The 21,275-nt window shown below is 39.0% G+C and overlaps 1 protein-coding gene across 1 annotated transcript in view; it reads left to right on the top strand.

Annotated features, from left to right (window-relative positions):
* LOC138158678 (kinesin-like protein KIF19) overlaps positions 1-21,275 on the top strand; it is an 89,881-nt gene that overhangs the window by 40,545 nt on the left and 28,061 nt on the right. Inside the window, exons 9-13 of the mRNA XM_069084793.1 lie at positions 276-398; positions 1,328-1,478; positions 2,195-2,369; positions 4,328-4,496; positions 16,003-16,273. Of these exons, the coding sequence (XP_068940894.1) occupies positions 276-398; positions 1,328-1,478; positions 2,195-2,369; positions 4,328-4,496; positions 16,003-16,273 (889 nt within the window). The remainder of the gene's footprint in view (positions 1-275; positions 399-1,327; positions 1,479-2,194; positions 2,370-4,327; positions 4,497-16,002; positions 16,274-21,275) is intronic.

Genomic DNA, 21,275 nt, shown 5'->3' with positions numbered 1-21,275 from the left:
ATAATTACAAGCGGAAGAAATTAATACCTTTGGAGTTCAGAAAAGATTTCGTGGAGGAAATAGTATGCAGGTTGCACTTTGAAGAAAATTAGCGCTACTACCAGGTAAGGGGGAAGGGGAGAGGGCATTCTAGACATAGAAGATCATTTGCGCCTTGTATATGGGGAACTATTTTTTTTTGCTACAGCATTATGTGGTTCCCATCTGTTATATGGTTATATAGTAGATGGACTCTACCTTTCCCACTTGGTTCCAGCAACATTTGTATTATGTAGGATGCCTTAGGAGGGAACAGCAGAACAGTGATGATTGCCCACATCAGCCCTGCTAGCACTTACTTTGAAGAATCCCGGACAACCTTGATTTATGCCTATCGGGCAAAAAATATCAAGACTAGGGTAAGTAAATCAGACACTGAAGTTAAAAATTTATCCAAACAACAATAAAAGGCCAGGCTGGAGGATTAATTAAGTTAGGAAAATCAAAATGGATGAGAGTTGGAATCAGAGAATACTTTTATTGTATAATAGATGATGCAACAAAGATAACTTGTCACCAGAAAACTGGTATAGGCTAAAAGAAAAAAAACTGAGGGTGGAGCAGAAAGGTCACAGAAAAGGAAGGGGATATTTTTTGATTGATGTTGAGGTTAACAAAGAGGCATTATGGAAGAATAAGAGGATTATCCAGCTGGAAATGTTTATGGAGAATAGAAGAGAAATTTAACCTTCTTAGCACATTTTTCAATATTAAATCACTATGCTCCCACAGTGTCCTCAGGGTATTTTTTCAGGGGTCTAAGTTGTTAACAATGTAATTTTAAAAAAATATATGACCTCATTTAAAAAAATTGAATACCTCTTGGGAAGCACAAGGTATTTCTATAATCAACTGTATTCATAGAGGCATGATATATTAGAACTAGAAAAGACCTGGAGGAGTGGCTAGGTGGTGCAGTGAATAGAGCACCAGCCCTGGAGTCAGGAGGACCTGAGTTCAAATGTGGCCTCAGACAATAAAAAAAAAAGGTAGCCGTCCGTCCTTCGGCTAACCACACAAAACCCACTTCCCCCACAAAAAAAAAAAAAAAAAATCGATCTGTTGTCGCAAAAAAAGACCTGGGAGGTCTCCTAGATCAGCTTTTCACTCAAAGGAAGAGAGGGAACCTCTCTAGCATCCCTGACAGGTGTTCAACCAGCAGCTTTTGCTCAAACATTTTCAGGGCTGGAGAGGTCGCAATTCATTCCATTTCTGGACAACTCTAGTGATCAGAAAGTTATCCTTATGTGGAGCCAACATCTCCCTTTTGGCCTTTATGATTCATTAGGTTAAACGTAATCTACTGAATGTCTCCTATCATATCGCCCAGTACACTGACGTAATTTCAGACCTACGCAGAGAGATCGAACATCTGAAATCAAAAATTGAGAAGCAAGAAAAGGAGAAGAAAAATGGACCTGATATGAGAGATGTGCAAGGTAGTACAGAAAGCAGATTTTATTCTCTTCTAGAATTGCCATATTTTCTTTGGACACAATCTGATAACATTTAGAATGACCCTAATCACATAATTGTACAGCTTTCTTCTTTTAGTAAAGCCTTATAAATGAAAACAAAACAAACAAAAAAGTAAAGCCTTGTCTTTCACTTGTCCTAGGGTTGATATCTCCACTCAAAGGAAATGGCATAGTTGCAAGAGTTGCTGAGCTGTGTGACTATGAGAAAGTCTTGTAACTTCTCTACGGTTTAGTTTTCCCAATTGGAAAATAAGGAATTTAGACTTTCTCCCCCTTACTTCCTTTTTTCCCTTTTTTTTTCTGTTTTTACAATACTAACTGTATTTAGACCTTATTCAGTGAGGTAGTGGGTATATTGGAAAGAATACTAGATTGGAAGTCAGGGAGACCCAATTTTTTAACCTTAATCCCTTTGGTTCTCAATTTGCTCATCCATAAAGTGAGAAACTTGGACTAAAGGATCCCTTAGGCCCTTTTTATATGTAAAAATTCTTTTAAATCAGTTGTATTTTTTTCTTTGGGCAGGTTGCAATTAAAGTTTTCTCTCTGTCTCTCTGTCCCTATCTCTCTCTCTCTGTCTCTCTCTCTGCTCTCTCTCTCTCTCTGTCTCTGTCTCTGTCTCTCCCCCACCCCTCTGTCTCTGTTTCTCTGTCTGTCTCTGTCTCTCTCTTTTATAGCAGAGGTCCATCCTGACTCGGAGGAAGATAGCCGAATGCAGATGAATAAGATTCGGGGACAATTGATTAGTGCATTCAAAGAGCAGATGGAAATGAGACGGAGCCTTATGGAATTAGAAAACACAAATATTGAGCTACATATTGATACTTCCAGGCACCTCTTGACAATAGCTGAGTAAGTGCAGCTGTGGTCCTTTAATATGCCCATGACAGATGACAGAATATAGAATTGCTTGTGATATGTATGTGTAATTTCTGGGTCTCAGTGATGATCACAGTGACTTTTGGAAAGAACACTGGGTTTGGCAGCATCCGAAAATCTAGGTTTGAATCCTGACTCTGCTATTTACTACTTGCATGGTTTGGGGAAAGTATGCTAGATTTGAAGTCAGAGGACCTCCCACATGGCATAACCCTGTTACATGAGAATTGGGTGGACCCAATACTGGAAAACTCATCCATATTGACTTATTACAATAATTTACATTTCCATAGCATTTTATTTATTTATTTTGCTTTTTGGAGGGGGGAAGGCAGGGAAATTGGGGTTAAGTGACTTGCCCAAGGTTACATGGCTAGTAAGTATTAAGTGTCTGAGATTGGATTTGAACTCAGGTCCTCCTGACTCCAGGGCTGGTGCTCTATTCACTATGCCACTTAGCTGCCTGTCCATAGCATTTTAAAGACTACAAAGCTCTTTACTCACAATCCTGTGAAGTAGGTAGTACAAATATCACTACCCATTTTATGTATGAAGAAACTGAGGTTTAAAGATATCAAGTGACTTGCCCATGGTCATCCAGCTAGTATCAGAGATGGTAGTCAAGTCCAAGTCTTCAAATTCCAAGCACAGACTCCACGTGCTCTGTTCACTACACTACTTCTCATTAGCAGCCCTATGGTTAGTATGATACTATGTACAGAATACCATCCCCAGTCACAATTTAACTCTCCGTCAAAAGCCTCACAAATGAATGTTTTATTGTTGCTCTTCTACTATGACACTGTCAATTCCCAATACCTTTCCATACCTTCCCCTACCCTCCTCCATAGAGGACTTAAATAATTTTTTTTTGCAATAAAGAAGCAAAATAAATCAACATTTTGGCCCTGTCTATCAATACTGCTACTTTCTGTACTTACGGTCTCCCACCTCTTTGAGAAAGATATACATCATCCACAAGTCCTCTGAAGTCACGTTTGGTCCTTGCATTCATCAGAGTTTTGATGACTGTTGATAACATTTTCCTTTATGTAAAGCTCCTTTATTCCCTTTATGTAAATTGTTCTCTTGGTTTTCTTCAGTTCCTCATATGTCTTCCTGAGTTTCTCTCAATTGTTTATGTTTGTCATTTCTGATGGTGTAAAAATATGCCATTATATTAAAATGTCAAAATTTGTTCAGCTCCTCCAACCTTTACCATTTTCTTCTTTTGTTATCTTTGTCAACCTAATGAGTGTGAAGTTAAACCTCAGAGTTGTTTTAATTTGCATTTTATTATTAGTGATCTGAAACATTCTTTTAGATGATTGTTGATAATCAATGTTTCTTTTAAAAATTGTACATTCATATCATTTGACCACTTAACTATTGGGGAATGGCTCTTATTTATATAAATTTGTACCAATTCCCTACTTTTCTTGCATATCAGACCTTTTTTCAGAGATATTGCAGTGAGATTTTCCCCTCCCAAACAACAGTCCCTCTTCTTATTTGAGTTGCAATGATTGTATTCATGCAAAATCTTTTAAAAATTAGGTAGCTGAAATTTTCTTTTATTGATTATAGTCACTATTTTTCCTTTTTTGGTTAAGAAGTTTCCCCTTAGCCGTAGGTGTATAAGGTAACTCATATTCCCTTTCTTTGATCTTTCCCTCTCAAGAGACTCCTTCCTCTTGGACTAGCAGTATGCTCAGGCCTTTAAAAACACCTTCCTTGACTGCTGCATACACTAAAGCTATGGTCCTCTGTCCTTTTACTCTTTGTTGCCAAACATATGAATTATTGGTATTGAGCTGGAGTTAGGAAGACCTGAGTTCAAATTCTGCCTCTGATACTAAGACTGCCTCATGCGAAGACTGTTTTGCTGCTTTGGTGCATGATTTTTAATTTATTTATTGGTTTTGGTGCAGCTGGGAACGAGAAAAGGCCCATCAGGCTCACAAGGAGAAGGATGATGAAAATGTGGAGGCTGATGGTGAAGGAGAAGAGGGAGAGTCTAATGAACCTCATGAGGTTTCGGTGGCTAGAGAGGAGATCAACATGCTCTTGGCGGAGCAACGGAAAACGGCAGCCCTAAAGGTTGGAGGATACCTGAGTAATTATTGACTGAGTCCTGTCTTGGGTATTGTGATGAATATGGTACCCTGCCTTGAGGAATCTTATACTTAACTGGGAAGATAGAAAATTGTGAGGTCCAAAATTGTCCAATTTACAATAAAAGAAATTGAGGCTAGAGCTCTGAGACAATAGCACTTCATTAAAGGGTCTATGGCCCCCCTTTAACGAAGTGAACCTCCTCATGACCTGAGATGCCCCCTTCCTCCAGGGCCTTATTATATAGTGCTTGATACCAGAGCAATACAGATGAGGTCAACTGAAAATACAGTCTTATTGGTGATAGATCTTGACCATGACCTTCTAGGAGGTTCTACATAAAACACAGAATCCCATTGGTTGACAAACCTATATTTTGACCTTTCAGGTGGCACTACTGAGCTGATGAATAGACCTTGACAGACCTATCCTGGTCTTTCAGAAGGTCTTACCAAATCGATAGGCAGACCCACACACTGGGCTGATAGACAGATGTCAAAATATCCATGAGGGCTGATGGGCTGAGAGACAGGCAGGCCATGGGCTGGCAAAGAGGGCTACTTATTGGCCAAATGCTCATGGTCATCTTCCCATGTTGGGCAATAGAAGGATGACAAGGAACGGAGGGGTAAGAAAAAGAGCTGGAGGACTTCCCATGGCATTGAGTCACTTCTTCCACACTGGGCTTGGTTACCATAACAAGGCAAAAACAAGGGTGGTGGTCCTCTAATTAGCTTCCTGTGGTTAAGGAAGTGAACTTACAATCCACAGTTCATAGCTCAGGGGCCTGATAGACAGAATTTATAATCACTATCCCTATGGAATCATATCAGACTGATGAATACTAATTGGAATAAAATAGGAGTCTAATCAATCATCTATCACAAAATGAAATGTATGTGAAAAAGCAAATAATTAAGCATTTCTGGAATCAGCTGATGAGTTCATCTCCTGACTCTGATGGTTACTAGCTGTGGGACCTTGGGCTGGTTACTTAACTTTTCCCCAGTCTCTGTCTCCTCACTTGTAAAATGAGGAGGGTGGATTCAGTGGTTTCTGAGGTCCCTTCTACCTCGAGTTCCAAAGTGGGAAACTGTCCAGTCCCAATCACTTGTACAGCAGACATTCAGATAGACAATAATGCAATGAATAGTGTGGAGGGCAGGAAACTGGGGGTTTCAAATGAAAAACAAACCTGGTAGCTCTAGAGATCCAATCTGGGTGATAGAATCAGAGATCCATAAGAGACCTCAGGGGGTGTTTAGTTCAGCCCTCTCATATCACAGATAAAGAAATAGGTGATCAGAATGGTTAAGTCCAAGGTACAGATAGGTAGGTCAGCCTCAGAGGTGGGATTTGAATCCAGGTCCTCTGGCTTCTGAGTGGGTATGCTTTTTACTGTACCATGAACAGCTGCTTCTTCACTTATTAAATTCTCACGTGTGCTAGTTAGTATTGGCCCCTTACTGGGCTAATGTGGCTTAGCAGGTGATATCCCATTTCATAGCTAGGGTCTGCAAAAGTATGTGCCATCCACCTCTTTGCAGCGAGGCGGCTCAATGGATAAAGCACAAAACCTGGAGTCAGGAAGGTGTAAGTTCAAGTCCAGCCTCAGTTACTGTCTACCTCAGTGTCCCCATCTGTAAAATGGGTATCATAATAGCACCTACTTCCCAGGATTGTTGTGATGCCAAAATAAGATAATATTTTTTCATTCTTAATATTTCCTCCCCAATTTTATGTGAAAAACAATTTTTAACATTTGTTTTTTAAAAATTTTGAGTTCCTAATTCTCTCCCTCCTCATCTCCCTGAGACAGTAATCAATTTTATGTAAGTTATACATGTGCAGTCATGCAAAACATATTTCTTTGAAATATTATTTTTAAAATTTAATTTATTTACTTTTAGTTTACAACATTCAGTTCCACAAGCTTTTGAGTTCTAAATTTTCTCCCCCTCCCTCTCCTCCCTCTTCCTCCTCTATGGCGGCAATCAATCTGATATAGGTTCTACAAATACCTTCACATTAAACATTAGTCAAATTGTAAAGAAGGATTATAACCAATGGAATGAACGAGAAAGAAGGAACAAAGCAAAATAAAACACAAAAGAGAGAGAGAGCAGTTTTTGTTAAATAGTGAGTTCTTATCCCAGAAGTTGGAGTCTTTGGATTTATCAAATAGTAGATTACCATAGTCATTGACTGCTGCGTCTCATGTACCTAATCTATTCCACTGATCCACTACTCTATTCCTCAGTCAGTACCAAGTAGTTTTGATGACTGCTGCTTTATAATACAGTTTAAAATCTGGTATGGTTAGGCTACCTTCCCAAGCATTTCTTTTCATTAATTCCCTTGATATTCTGGACCTTTTGTTCTTCCAGATGAATTTTGTTACTATTTTTTTCTAGCTCTATAAAATAATTTTTGGCAGTGAAATAATATTTTAAAAGCACTTTGTATACTTTAAAGTGCCATATGAATGAGATTATTAGCTATTTGCCAAATAGAAGATAGATATTAATATGGTTGATGAATTTTTGTGGAATGTTTTCTTCCTCTTTTTCTCATTTTTTAATATAATGGATAAACCTTGGAGAGGGGTATTGTGAGAGGGATACAGCGGGGGATATAAAAGCAAAAACTATCTATAAAAGCTTATTTAAAAAAATAAAAGGGACCCAGTAGCAGGGAGATACTGGTCATTGTGAAACAAGCCCCACCCCCTCATTCTGCAGTAGCAAGGTTATAGAGTTGAATGACTAAGTGTGAGAAGCTTAGGGAAGCTAGAACTTTCATTTCAGTGTGTGGAAGCAGCTATGGTCTCTCTTAGAGGCGTATTTTCTGTGATCCGCTGGGGATTGTAGTTGACTCACTCAAAGTAAGCGTCTGTATTCCTCTTGGGACAGCAACATCTAGGGAATAGTGCTAGTTGTGACTATTGAAGGTTATAGGAACAGTCATTGTAAGAAATCAGAGTACCGGCATCACCGTAGAAGACCTGCCTCCTGTATTACTGAACTGGTGATAGGCTATGGTATGCAGCTCTTACAGGAAGGGTGCCCGTACACTCTACTTCCTGGGCTCATGGTGGCATGTGTACTGCCTAAGGCCTTTCACCACCCTCAGGGCAGTACCTGCAGCAAAAGACTGGGGACCTTTGGATAGGTAGGAGGTAGAACATATATATGACATGGCCTCTGAGAATGAACATTGATAGAATCCCAGGGTTGAAAGAGACTTCCTAGGTTGTTTGGTGCATCCTGCCTATGAACATGAATCCTTTCCACAATATGCCTAGCAAGTAGTCACCTAGCCTTCATCTGAAGACCTCCCCACAAAGGAAACTCATTATCTCCATGGCAGCCAGCCCATTTATCTTTTGGACAGCTCCAATGGTTAGAAATATTTTTTAAATATTGATCTTGATGTCTACTGGCCAGTATGGATCAGGTGCCTGACAGATATTCCAGTCATCACATGTATTTTGTCTATGCACCAGAGAGAGCTATTGACTATATCATCTCAAACCTATGTTTTAAGCTCCTAAAAAAACTTTTTTTTTTAAGCCATAGGTGATCAGGGAAGGAATCCAGAAAAAGGTGCAGGGGGAACGTGGGGTGGTATGTTGTCTTTTACCACAGCTATGTTTTATAGCATACCAACAGTCCAAGTCTCCAGAAGTCAGTGGTCAGTGCAAGACCCCTTTTGTAGGGGAAATAGGATCACTGTTCTACATGTAAAAAGCAGGAGCAATATATATGAGAATGGAAAGAGGGGTCTCTATTAGCTCCCTAGATCTCTGTCTGCTCCCTTTTAAGGACCGCATTCAAGGGTTCTGCTCAGGTTTACACCACACATGACTCCGTCATACATTTCCAAATTGCATGAATCAATCAGCCATCTTCAATGTGTGGTGTGAGTGGGTCAAGCACCCAGGGTGAGAGTACTTTATTCCCTATCAAAGCGACCCCCTCAGAATCCCAAATGGGGTGTCAATGGTGATGTTTGGACCTTTTATGGGAAGATAGTCTTCAGAAAGACTTATCCTTTAACTTTATGAGGTTGACCATTCCTTTCTTGGATCATACCCACTCATTTCACCCCTCCCTGTCCATTTCTTCACTTATTCTTCATCCTCATTTTACCCTCCAATCCCTGCACCTTTCATCATGCTATGTACTCTTTATGCTACACATAAAGGGAATAAAAGCAGATCTGTACAAGTATGGATTATTTAGTATATTTTTCCAGCAAACATTTTAGTGGTCTTTTAAAAAATACTTATTTTCAGTTTTCAACATTCACTTCCATAAGTTTTAAGTTTTTTCCTCCTCCCTCTGCAAGATGGTGTGCAATCTGATATAGGCTCTGCATATAAATTCTTATTAAACATATTTTCACATTAGTTGTGTTGTATAGAAGAGTTAGAGTGAATAGGAGGAACCATGAGAAAGAAAAAAACAAAACAAAACAAAACAAAAAAGAGAGCAAACAGTATGCTTTGATTTGCACTCAGACTTCATATTTCTTTCTCTGGATGTAAATGGAATTTTCCATCATGAGTCTTTTGGAGTTGTTTTAAGTTTACTCTGAATGAAGCATTCAATGGAACTTTTTTCTGCTCTTTAAGGCAAAGAAGAGAAGTTTCCTGTTTGAGTGAGTCTAAAGGAGGATTCAGAAATAAATGTGAAAGTTATGGTTATTGGTTATAAGGGATGGGTCTCTGAGAAGGGGATACGATGGGAAACACTGGGAAATGCAGGTGGTATAGCAACAACAGATATTACTTTTTTTTTTTTTACTTTTTGGAGGGCAATTGAGGTTAAGTGACTCGCCTAAAGTCATACAGCTAGTGTGTCAAGTGTCTGAGGCCGGATTTGAACTCAGGTCCTTCAGGGCTGGTGCTCTATTCACTGCACCACCTAACCACCCCAAGATATCACTGTCTAAAAACAAATCATTCAAAAGAGAAAGCTGATGCTGACTTCCTTCCCTTCTTTGCAAAGGCTATGGATATGGAACACTTCATATACTATCAGACTCAGCTGATATGTTAGTTAGTTTTGCTAAACTACTTAATCCTCTTTCTTTTTTATTCTTTCTGCTCTTGCCTTCTCTCACTCTCTCATTTTCTGTGATATGAGATGTCCTTCCCTTCCTGCATCCCACTTCCTGTTCTCTTATCCCCCATCTACCTCCACCATATTCCCAGTCTTCCCCTCCCCAACCCCAAAATGCATTAAAATTCTTGTTCCTTCTACCATGTCTTTTGAAACTCCTGTTCCATAATGAACAAACTGTTCTTAAACCTCTTCCTCTCATGCTCCTTCTGTGTTTTGACAGTCACTGATACATCCTCCACCCCCACCTCCCACCCCACCTTGGATGACACTGCATCCCTGACCATTTTTTTCTAGCCCTGGGTGCATTTTTCATACCCTCTGATTCACTGGCCCCACTGGAATCCTCCTTATTCCTCATCGCCACTTCTGCATTCTTATTCTACCACCGTCACTCAGAACTCTTTATTTCGAGGTTCTACTCTATCATGTTTATTATGCAGTTCAGACCCTGGTGGCTATTATCTATTAACATCAGGACTTTCCCTCTCTTTTCTCAGTGAGTACAGTGACTGATTCACACTCTTCCTTTTCTCAACTCTTGCCTTCATACTAGGGGACATATATATTGATATTCTTTCAAACACCCTAACCTTTCATTTCCTCAGTCTACTCATTTCCCATGACCTATTACTTCTCTCTGCCTCATCACACAGGGATGATCTACATCATCTATAAGTGTTCCATATCCATGACCAAGAGCTTTGACATTTCTTTATTGGATTATAATCTATCATTCCATCTCTGCCTATCCCTTACTTCTAAATTTGTTCACCATACCCTCTAATCCCTCACTGCTTTCCCAGGCCATCACCTCTATCTATCACCCCTGGCTATACTGTTCTTCCTTCCCAATCTCGAACCAATTTAGTTCTATACTATCCTCTAATAGCCCCTGTATCTTTGTCAGATGGCTGCCCACACCTTGCCAAAACCCAACAATGGATTACGCCTACCATATGTTTCCTACTCCTACTCATTCGCTAGATCTTAGAACTCCTTTTCTCAGGGCAGCGAGGTGGTACAGTGAATAGAGCACCAGCCCTGGAGTCAGGAGGACCTGAGTTCAACTCTGACCTCAGACACTTGACACACTTACTGGCTGTGTGACTTTGGGCAAGTCCCTCAACCCCAATTGCCTCGCCTTCCCCCCTCCAAGAAAAAAAGAACTCCTCTTCTCTCTAGGAATTTTGGTCCAGAAACTCTTCTTCCAATAGATGATTTCTCCTCCAAGAACTCCTTGGTCACTATGTCACTATCCCTATGCATCTACTATCTCTGGAGCCAAGAGGTTCCTTTTGGGAACATTTTGAGAATAGTCAGTTGAAAATGGACTGAGTTCCCAACAAATTTATCTTATCAGATCTCAACTGCAGCTCTCCCTGCAGCAAGGCAAAATTTTTACTTCTCTCTAAGTAATTTGCCATACCGCTAATCCTAGTGATTGTTTCAAGCCCTCTTTCTTCTCTTCAAGCCTTCACTAGCACTCTTATCCCCTACCTTTCAACTCGAATTATACTTTTCCAAGAAAATTAAGACCATTCATTGGTTCCTTTCCACCCCTCCTTTTCATTTCACAAGCCTTTGGTATAATCTTTCATGATTTCCTTCTTTACTCTATTGTCTGATGAGACTGCTTATCTCTTCAACAAGGCCAATTCCTCTATATGTACCCATGAACTCACCTTTTCCTGTCTTTTCTAGATGATTGCTTCTTCATCCCCCCCTTGCTAATCTTCTTTTCTTTTTCTTTTCCCTGTCAGATCCTTATTTGTTATCTGTAAACACATTCAAGTCTCTCTCATTAAGAAAAAACAAAACAAAACAAAAAACCCGTGAACCTTTATTAGATTCTATAGTCTCTGATAGTTGTCATCTTGTGTCTCTCAGCCAAACTCCTTGATAAAGTCATCACATTTTTCCTCTTACTCTCACTTCTTAACTTTCTGCAATCTGGCTTCCAACCCCATCAACTAACTGAAATGACTTTCTCCAAAGTTGTCAATGGTTACCAAATTTAATGGCAATGTTCTTTGCATAGAGGGCATTCTCATCCCTCTCGATCTCACTGCAGCATTTAACATTATTGACTACTTTCTGCTATTGGATTCTTTTCTTCTCTGGGTTTTCATGACATTGCTTTCTCTTGGTTCTCTTACTTTATTTTAAGCTTTGTTTATTATTTTATCATCCATTTCATTCCCACTAACTGTGACTATACCTCAAGCCTATCCCCTGGACTTTCTTCTCTTTCTACAATCTCTTACTTTTCATCTCCCATGAGTTTAATTATTATCTCAATGCAGATAACTCCCACATCTATATATCCAGCCATAGTCTTTCTCCTGAGCTCCAATCTCACATTACCAGCCACCAATTGGACATTTAGAATTAGATATCTCAGGCCTTCTTGAATTCACCATATCCAAAGCAGAACTCATTCTATCTTCCCCCAAACCTACCCCTTTTCTCAACTTTGCTATTACTTTCAAGGACATCCCTTTCTTCTAGTCATCAAGGTTCATAATCTTGGTGTCGTCCCTGACTCCTCACTCTCTTTCATTTAACATGAACGCTTAATTACCAAAACGTGTAATAAGTTTTTTCTGTCTCCCTAATATCCCTCATATCCCTCCCTTTCTTTCCACCCACATAGACACACTGTAGTTCAAACCCATATCACCTCTTACCTGGACTATGGCAATAGCTTCCCCCTCACTGCCAAGCCTATCCTCCTTTTAATCCATCCTTTCCACATAGCTACCAAAACAATTTTCCTAAACAACAGGTCTGAATATGTCACTTCCTTTTTTTAAAAACTTGATTAATCAATTAAATTTTAGTTTTCAATATTCACTTCTATAAGCTTTTGAGTTTTAAATTTCCTTCCTTTTCCTCCTCCCTCCCCTTTCTCCTCCCTAAAATGGTGTGCAATCTGATATAGGCTCTACATGTACATTCTTATTAAATATATTTTCACATTAGTCATGTTGTAAGGAAGTTTTACAACCAATGGGAGGAACCACAAGAAAGAAGAAACAAAACAACGCCAACATCAAAGAGAGCAAATAGTATGCCTCCATCTGTATTCAGACCCCATAGTTCTTTCTCTGGATGTATGTCACCTTCTTAATCAATAAATTCCAGTGGCTGTCTGTCACCTCTAGGGCCAAATGTAAATTTCTTATTTTGGCTTTTAAAGTTTTTCCACTATCTGACCACCTCCTATGTCTGCAGTCTGTTTGCCTGTTCCTCTTCTGCATATTCTATGATCCACTCATATTTGCTGTTCCTTACATGTGACATTCCATCCTCCATCTCCAAGTCTTTTCACTCTTTCCCATTCCTGGAATGAATGCCCTTATTTACCTCTTGGAGTCTCAGATTTTCTTTAAGACTCATATTAAGTGTCGTTTTCTGTTGGAGACCTTTACTGGTTCCCTGTATGTGCTAGTATCTTTCTATGCAAGGTTACATTGTGTCTGTTTAGTATTGACCTTGTATATATCTACATACATATATTTTATTTCCCCTGATAGAAATGTAAGCTTGAGGGCAGGAACTATTTTTTTTTTTGTATTCTCAGTACTTAGTATTGTATCTGGCACACAGTAGGTATTCAAGTATATCTGGCACATAGTAGGTATTCAAGTAATGTTTATTGATTGATTGGTTGGTTAGGGATACATTCAGAAATAAAGGTGATATAAAATCAAACACATAAATAAAAAACTACAAATAAACAGAGGAAACTTGATGTTATGCTGAAAACATTTTCTTTAGGAAAATTTAGTAAGAATTTCTGAGTCTGTTGCTGGATATTGACTTCTTTTCAAAATACCAAAAAGAACATGATGTGCTCGTATCATTCAGTTCAGCCTGGCAGCTGGAACAAAGCACAGCTCTGGGTAATCTCTATATATCCCTTTTTGCAAAGAACATGCCCTTCTTCTACCTACTTCCCTGGGAAGATGAACCATTTCTCTAGTAGCTGTTATCATTTAACTGTTGGTACAGTTTTGGACAATTACCAAACCAACACTTTACAGAGAAAAAAAAAGCAAGATGATACTTCTATCTTCTAGTTAAAGTGCTTACAGGGCTGTTTTTAGGAAAGAGAAAAAAGTTTCTGGCATCTTCCTATTGTTAAAATGAGCAGCTTTTATTTCACACAGAATCTATGTGGATGAGCCAAAAATGCCTTGAAAAGCATTATATCCAACTTCAAAGATTTGCAGGTCACATATTTGTTTTACTACAAAAGCTCTTCCAGTATCTTAGTTTCATTTAATAATAATAATAATAATATAGCATTTATATAGTGCTTTTAAGTTTACAAAGCACTTTACAAATATTGATCGCATTTTATCTTCACAACAATCCTGGAAAGTGGGGGATATTATTATGCCCATTTTACTGATGAGGAAACAGAGGCAGACAAAAGTTAAGTGACTTGCCCAGGGTCACATAGCTAGTAAATTCTGAAGCTGGATTTGAACTCAGGTCTTCTGACTCCCAATCTGTAGTCAATGGACCTATTGTATGTGTTGGAGGAAGGGGAAGGGTGTCTCGGAGTAATTTCAAGGAGTCTATGAATTTATATGTGAGGCCACACATGAACAAATAGACCTTTTCTGTACTGAACAAATAAAATATCTCATGTATATGACTATTTTTTCAAATTTAGGTTAGTGATTTGAGAGCCATAAAATATAAATTTATTTAAAAGCATTACTGAAGTCATGACACTTTTTTTTCTCATGGTGTATTTTCTTTAATCATAGGATCATGGCATCATAGATTTATTTTATTTTTAATTAAATTTTGGTTTTTTTAATTAATGAAATCCATCCTCTCTCCCTACCATCTCACCTCCACTAAAAAAAGAAAGAAAAACTAAACTCTTGCCACAAATATGCAAAGTTAAGGAAAACAAATTTCCTCACTGACCTTGTCCAAATATATGTGTTTTGTGTGTGTATGTGTGTGTGTGTGTGTGTGTGTGTGTGTATGTCTCAATCTGCTCTGAGTCCAAGCAGTTGATCATTTTGTGGGATCACTTTAAACATATGGGTTAATCCAAATAGATTTAGAGAGGGAAAGGGCCTTAAAGACCATTAAATTTAACCTTTTTATTTTTGCAGATGAGGAAACTAAGGTGTAGACTGGTTAAGTGACTTGCTCAGGGTCACACAGGTATAAATGTCTGAGGTGGGACTCGAACTCATGTCTTACTGACTCTAACTCCTGTTTTCTAGCCACTCTTCCTCTCAAAATATTATTGCTCAGGAACCAAATTTAGCTGCTTTAAAGGCTCATCACTATGCTACTAACTCAGTTAAAAACTTAGCATCAGTGAATGCTAATACTACAACCATTATTGTGAGGGCGGAGAGAGGGACAGTCTGTGAAATTATTTGACATAAAAAAGGGATCCTCATACCTGAAAAGGTTGGCAACTACTCTTGTAGCCCATGTGTCAGGCTCTAGTTTCTCTGGTTCTTAAGTAGCCCAGATAACAAGATTATTTTTATTGCTGCTGTTGTTTTTTTGCTAGACTTGTGATTTCATCAGTACAAGAACTCCAGATCTTTTTGCTCTAGCAATGCTTATCAGCACCTGTTCTGCAATTTATAGTCCCAGAGCAGTTTCTTAACCTTTCATTATGTTGTGGACTGCTTTGGCAATATGGTGAAATGTATTGATCCCTTCTCAGAATAACGTTTTTAAATAATTGAAGGATATGTTGAATTTTGGTTCAAATTTAATGAAAATAATGAATTTTTTTTCCCATTCAAGTTCATGAATTCTCTGAAATCTATCCATGGTCCCAGGCTGAGTTCTTGTCTCCCTTAGAGAGTTGCCTAGTGCACAGAGATTAAGTGACTTGCCAAGAGTCACGTAGCTAGTGTGTATCAGAGGTAGGACTCGACCCAGGTCTCCCTGACTCTGAAGGCAGCTCTCTACTCATTCCACCCTTACCACACTACCTTTCATTGAGAAAATAGCATAACATATTAAATAACAAAAAATACCATAATAGACAGGTAATGCATATAAGTATGGACACATTTAAGCATCCCAGCCAGATATCTGAATCAATTAAAGTTGTGGATGCAAATAAAAAAAGAGGGGGTGGCTGGGTAGTGCAGAGAATAGAGTGCCAGTCCTGGAGTCGGGAGGACCTGAGTACAAGTCCGGCCTCAGACACTTGACACACTTGCTGGCTGTGTGACCTTGGGCAAGTCATTTAGCCCCAAATGCCCTCCAAAAAGCAAAAACAAACCAAAAAACGAAAATACCCAAACTATGCTCTCAGAGTTTCTGTGATTCATCTCCCTCCAAACACTTGCTTTCTTCCACAGGCTGGGCTGGAGCAACGCTTAGCCAACACCAAGAAGAAAGCCTCCCAGATGGAGAAATTGTTACCCAAACAAATAATTAACAAGGACCAGAGGGAGGTGCTGAGGCTTCTCTGTAGAGCTCATGAGCTGGAGGTGGAGAACACAGAGCTTCAGGCAAACAACTTGTACCAGAAGAACCTTTTGTGCCAGAAGGATTTTGTGATTCAGCGGTACTATCAGCACAGGCTTCTCTGTGAGGAAATCATCCAGCAGCAGCGGGAGCTGATAAAGGGTAAAACTCAGACTGTTTGCTCAATAACCAACTTTTAAAGCCAATTAAATACTTGGGCTTTCATTGTGCACAGTGGAAGGGGGTTCTCGACTCAGGCAGCCTGCCTGAAAGTCACTTTCTGAGTATTTCCCTTTTTTCACTTTTCAGTCTTCAGTTGTATGGGCTGGGCATTTTTTTTCCTGTGTCTTAATCCTTCCATTAGTGATCTAACATTGGTAGCCATGGCAACCATTTGGAAAAGATGCAGCAAACCAAGGTTAATGACTTCATTCCGAGAAAATGAACACTTTGGGGAGAGCAAGAAATGGTGCTATCTGGGAGGGTGAAGAGCAAGCAAGGAAAACTTTCACCATATTTTCCCTCAAAATCATAATAAACTATACAAAAGTACATTTTTAAACTTTTCAAGGAATATAAACTGATTACTTAAGAGTAACCCACAATGCACAATCTGCTCCAATAATCCAATGAAAATTTATTAAGCACTTACAAGTTAAAAGATGACCACTGTATTAGACATTGTAGACACAGAGACAAAATGAAAAAAAAACCAGACTTCTCTCAAGGTGCTTACATTTGATTTGTCCTTTATTTTAGTGAAAGGTGGCCTTTTTTTTTCCTTTTTTTTGGAGGGCAATTGGGGTTAAGTGACTTGCCCAAGGTCACATGGCTAGTTTTTGTGTTAAGTGTCTGAGGTCACATTTGAACTCAGGTCCTCCTGACTCCAGGGCTGGTGCTCTATTCACTGCGCCACCTAGCCGCCCCAAAAGGTGGTCTTTTATTGAATGGCAGGGCCAACTCCAGGCAAAGTTCTTTTTTAAAAAATTACTATTGATGTTTTTATACCACCTTCATTCCTGAATATATTGCTCTTCTATCCCTTGTCCATTGAACTATCCCATTTAACACAAAATAAAAAGGAAAACAAGCAGGAGAGCAAATCTAAGCAGCGGATCAACATGATGCCCACACACCCTCTCCAAAGAAGGGAGGGAGGTGCATTTTCTCACATCTTCCTCAGGCAAACTTCTAAACCAGGCGAAGCTGTTCTTCAGTGCCCCCGGTATTGCTTTCAGCACCTTGTTTCTAACTTTGGTAATGGTTTTCTCTCCCTGCCTCCTTCCCACATGCCTCGTACCTGTTCCTTCTTCTACCATTATTGTAGAACGATAGAATCTTAAGAGTTGGCAGAGACATGACAGGTCATCTGGAAATGGCTTCTGCAGTAACTCTGACAGAGGGTCATCCAAGCTTTTGAACGCTGGCTGCAATGAGGTGCTAATTACATCTTTGCTATGAGAGTGCATTCTATTTTCAGGTAGTTGTTATTTTTTTGGCAGTGGTTTTTGAACTTGAATTTTATTTATTTTAATCATGAAAATCTGCCTTGTCTCCTTCCTACCTCCTCACCACCCCAAATTGAGAAAAGAAAAACAAAATCCCCATCGCAAACATGTATCATCAAGGAGAACAACTTCCTGAGTTCGGCTTGTCCAAAAAGCTAAATATGTTTTAGTTTGCACTCTGAGTCCATAACCTTTCTGTTACGAAGCCAGTAGAATGTTTCTTTTTTTTAAACTAAATTATTTATTTTTAGTTTTCAGCATTCATTTCCATAAGTTTTGAATTTTCTCCCTCTCCCTCCCCAAAACAGCATGCAATCTGATATGGGCTCTACACATACATAGAATGTTTCATCATGGGGTTTTTTGAATTGTGGTTGGTCATGGCATTGATAAGAATTCCAAAGCCTTTCAAAGTTTTTCTTTACAATATAGTTGTCATTTTATAGTTTTCCTGGTTCTGTTCACTTATCTCCTCTTTGGTTCACTCAAGTTTCCCCAAAAGAATCCCCTTCACCATTTCTAACAACACAATAATATTCCATGACACTCACATACCATAACTTTTTCAACCATTTCCCAATTGATGGGCACTGCCCTCCCTTTAGTGTCCAGTCCTTTGCCACTATAGAAGGAGGAGCTATAAGTATTTTTGTATATTTGGGTACTTTTCTTCTTTCTTTGATCTCTTTAGCATAAAGATTCAGGAGTGGTATTGCTGGGTCACAGAGTATGCACAGTTTAATTAATTTTGGGGGGCATGGTTCCAAATTGCTTTTCAGAATTGCTGGACAGGGTTCATAATTCCTCTAACAGGGCAATAATGTTCCTGTTTCCCCACAAGCTCTCCAGCATTTCTCACTATTCTTTTTTTGGTCAACTTTGGCAATTATCACTATTAGAAAGTTCATGGGATCATAAATCTAAAATTGGAAGGAAACTTGGCGACCATCCAGTTCCTCTTCCTCATTTGACAAATGAAGTAACAAAGACAAATGAGTTAACTGAGGCAGAGAAAGGCTAAGAAACTTTTCTAAGGCCATACCAGTAGTAAGCTTCAGAGGTGGGGGACTGAAGCTGGGTCCTTTAAAATCTGCTTCTCTCTCATTTGCATTTAATTCGAATTTTTACTCTGTGGAAGAAACCAGAATGAGTCTATTCCTCTTCCAAACAACAGCTTTTTAAATATTTAAAGATGGATATACTATCTCTTTTAGGGTTTTCTTTTCCATGTTAAAAACTTGTCAGTTTCTTTAACAATTGGTCCTATAATTTCTAGATTATTACCCAGTTCCCCTTCCCCAAATCATTCTTATTACTCTCCGCTGGGTATACTTTCGCTGGTAAAGCCTCCTGAAAATGTCACATTTAAGTGTGGGTGTGTTGGCACATACCTATCATCCCTGCCACTAGGGGAGGCTGAAGCTGGTGGGTCACTTGAGGTCAGGAGTTCTGAGATACAGCTAGGCTGTCATTTGAATGTCTGCACTAAGTCTGACACCAATACAAAACTCCTAGGGGAGTTCCCAGGATCAGGGTGAGGGACTTCCTAAGAAGGAGTGAACTAGCCCAGGTTGGAATCAGCAAGTGAAATTTTCTAAGCTTTTCAGGAATGGGATCACGTTTGTGGCTGATACATTTCTAGCCTGGCTGATATAATATATGTTAATAAAAATGTAATAATAAAATAAAATATAACAATAATATTTTTTTGGAGATAATATATGTTTAAGATATCCAGTCTCAAAAAACCCTACAAAACTGAACACAACTATTCCAGTTGTTATTTGACCAGTGTAGAATATGATTGCATGATTGCTTTATCTGGATATAATACTTACTGTTAAAAGCTGTCCAAGTGGGGCAGCTTAGGTGGCACAGTGAATAGAGCACCTGACCTGGAGTCAGGAGGATCTGAGTTCAAATCTGGCCTCAGACACTTGACACACTTTCTGACTGTGTGACCTTAGGCAAGTCACTTAATCCCAATTGCTCTGCCTTCCTGCCTCAAAAAAAAATTGGTCCAAGAAAAAAATTGAACCAAGAAAAATCAGAAATAAACCCATGTATTTATAATGAGATGCTGTTACAGTCAGATATAATATCTCTCGGCATTTTCTTTTCCAAGTGAAACCTCCCTGGTTTCTTTAACTATTGCTTCTATAGTCAGTCAACTAGAATATATTAAGTGCCTACCATGTGTCAGGGACCGTGATAAGCGAAGAAGGATACAAAGAAAGTTACTGCTCTCAGAGAGCTTATAGTCTAATGGGGGAGAAAATATGAAACAACTATGTACAAACAAACTATATACGAGATAAACTGGAAATAACTAACAGAGGAGATAATAACTGGATAACAAGGGAGATAAATGAGATAATTAGCCAGCATTAAGGGGGATCAGAAAAGGCTTCTTGTCTTTGATTACCTATAGTTTCTAGATTGTCCCCCTCTCCCACTCCCTAGATACTTCACTGCCTTCCCCTGGATGTGCTTTAGTTTGTCAGAGTGCCTCTTAAAACATATCTAGGACTGGACCCAGTTATTCTCGTCATTTGATCAGTGAGGAGTATGATGACTTCCCCTTCTCTGGAGAAACACAATTCCATTCCTAAAAACAAATAAAACTGCTAAAAAGACGGAGCCTTGGTCCTAAAGAAGAGATAAGAAAATGTAACCCCCTTCTGTAATGGTGGGACTATAGGTGTGGAACACTCCATATACTCTGTCTTGGTGGGCGTGTAAGGTGACTTTGCCAAACCACTTGGTTTTTCTTTCTTTTTTTTATTCTTTGTCATAAGGGGTACTTCACTGGGTAGGGAAGTGGAAAGGGAGAAAGGATACATTTAGAAAGGAAGATGATATAGATATGAAAAATGTCAATAGAAATAAAAAAAATTTTAAAAAGGTATATGAAGCCATCCAAGATTGCATTAGCTTTTTTAGTAGTCACATCACACCTTTGGTTTATTAAACTTGCGTTCAGCTGACATGAAGAATGTGTTATCTGTGGGGAGTAATCTAGAAACTATAGGATCAAAAGTTAAAGAAATTGGGGGTGGCCAGGTGGCTCAGCGAGTAACAGCACCAGCTCCAGTGTTGGGATGACCTGGGGATCAAATCCGGGCTCAGATACTTAGCACTACACCCAGAAATAACTGGCCGTGTAACCTTGAGCAAGTTACTTAACCCCAATTGCTTTAAAAAAAAAGTTAAAGAAATTGGGGAAGTTTAACTTGGAAAATTAGTATTATAATATTATGATGCAATGTTATAGGTGTAATTTATCCTTAGTAAATACTACTAAGTAGTACTATTAGCAACAATACTACTACTAATTACCAAAGATATGTCATATCTGATCTAGCTGTCGTTATATTTACATGAGCTTTCACCCCCGTCTTGTTTTGTTTTGTTTTTTTCTTTTTTGGAGGGCAATTGGGGTTAAGTGACTTGCTCAAAGTCACACGGTTAGTAAGTGTGTCAAATGTCTGAAGCCAGATTTGAACTCAGATCCTCCTGACGCCAGGGCCGGTGCTCTATTCACTGTGCCACCTAGCCACCCCTATCCCCCTGTTATGCTGAGGGAACAGATTGTAGAAAATAGAATTTTAGATTAGTAGGAGCTTGAACACCAGATTCAGAATGCACTAGTCATG

The sequence above is a fragment of the Petaurus breviceps genome, unplaced genomic scaffold (assembly GCF_028583685.1).
Source record: "Petaurus breviceps papuanus isolate PSGF00001 unplaced genomic scaffold, PetGlider_PUasm1.0 175, whole genome shotgun sequence".
NCBI classification, from domain to species: Eukaryota; Metazoa; Chordata; class Mammalia; order Diprotodontia; family Petauridae; genus Petaurus; species Petaurus breviceps.
Note: the sequence above shows the minus strand (reverse complement) of the source record. Positions and strands in the feature narration are given on the sequence as shown.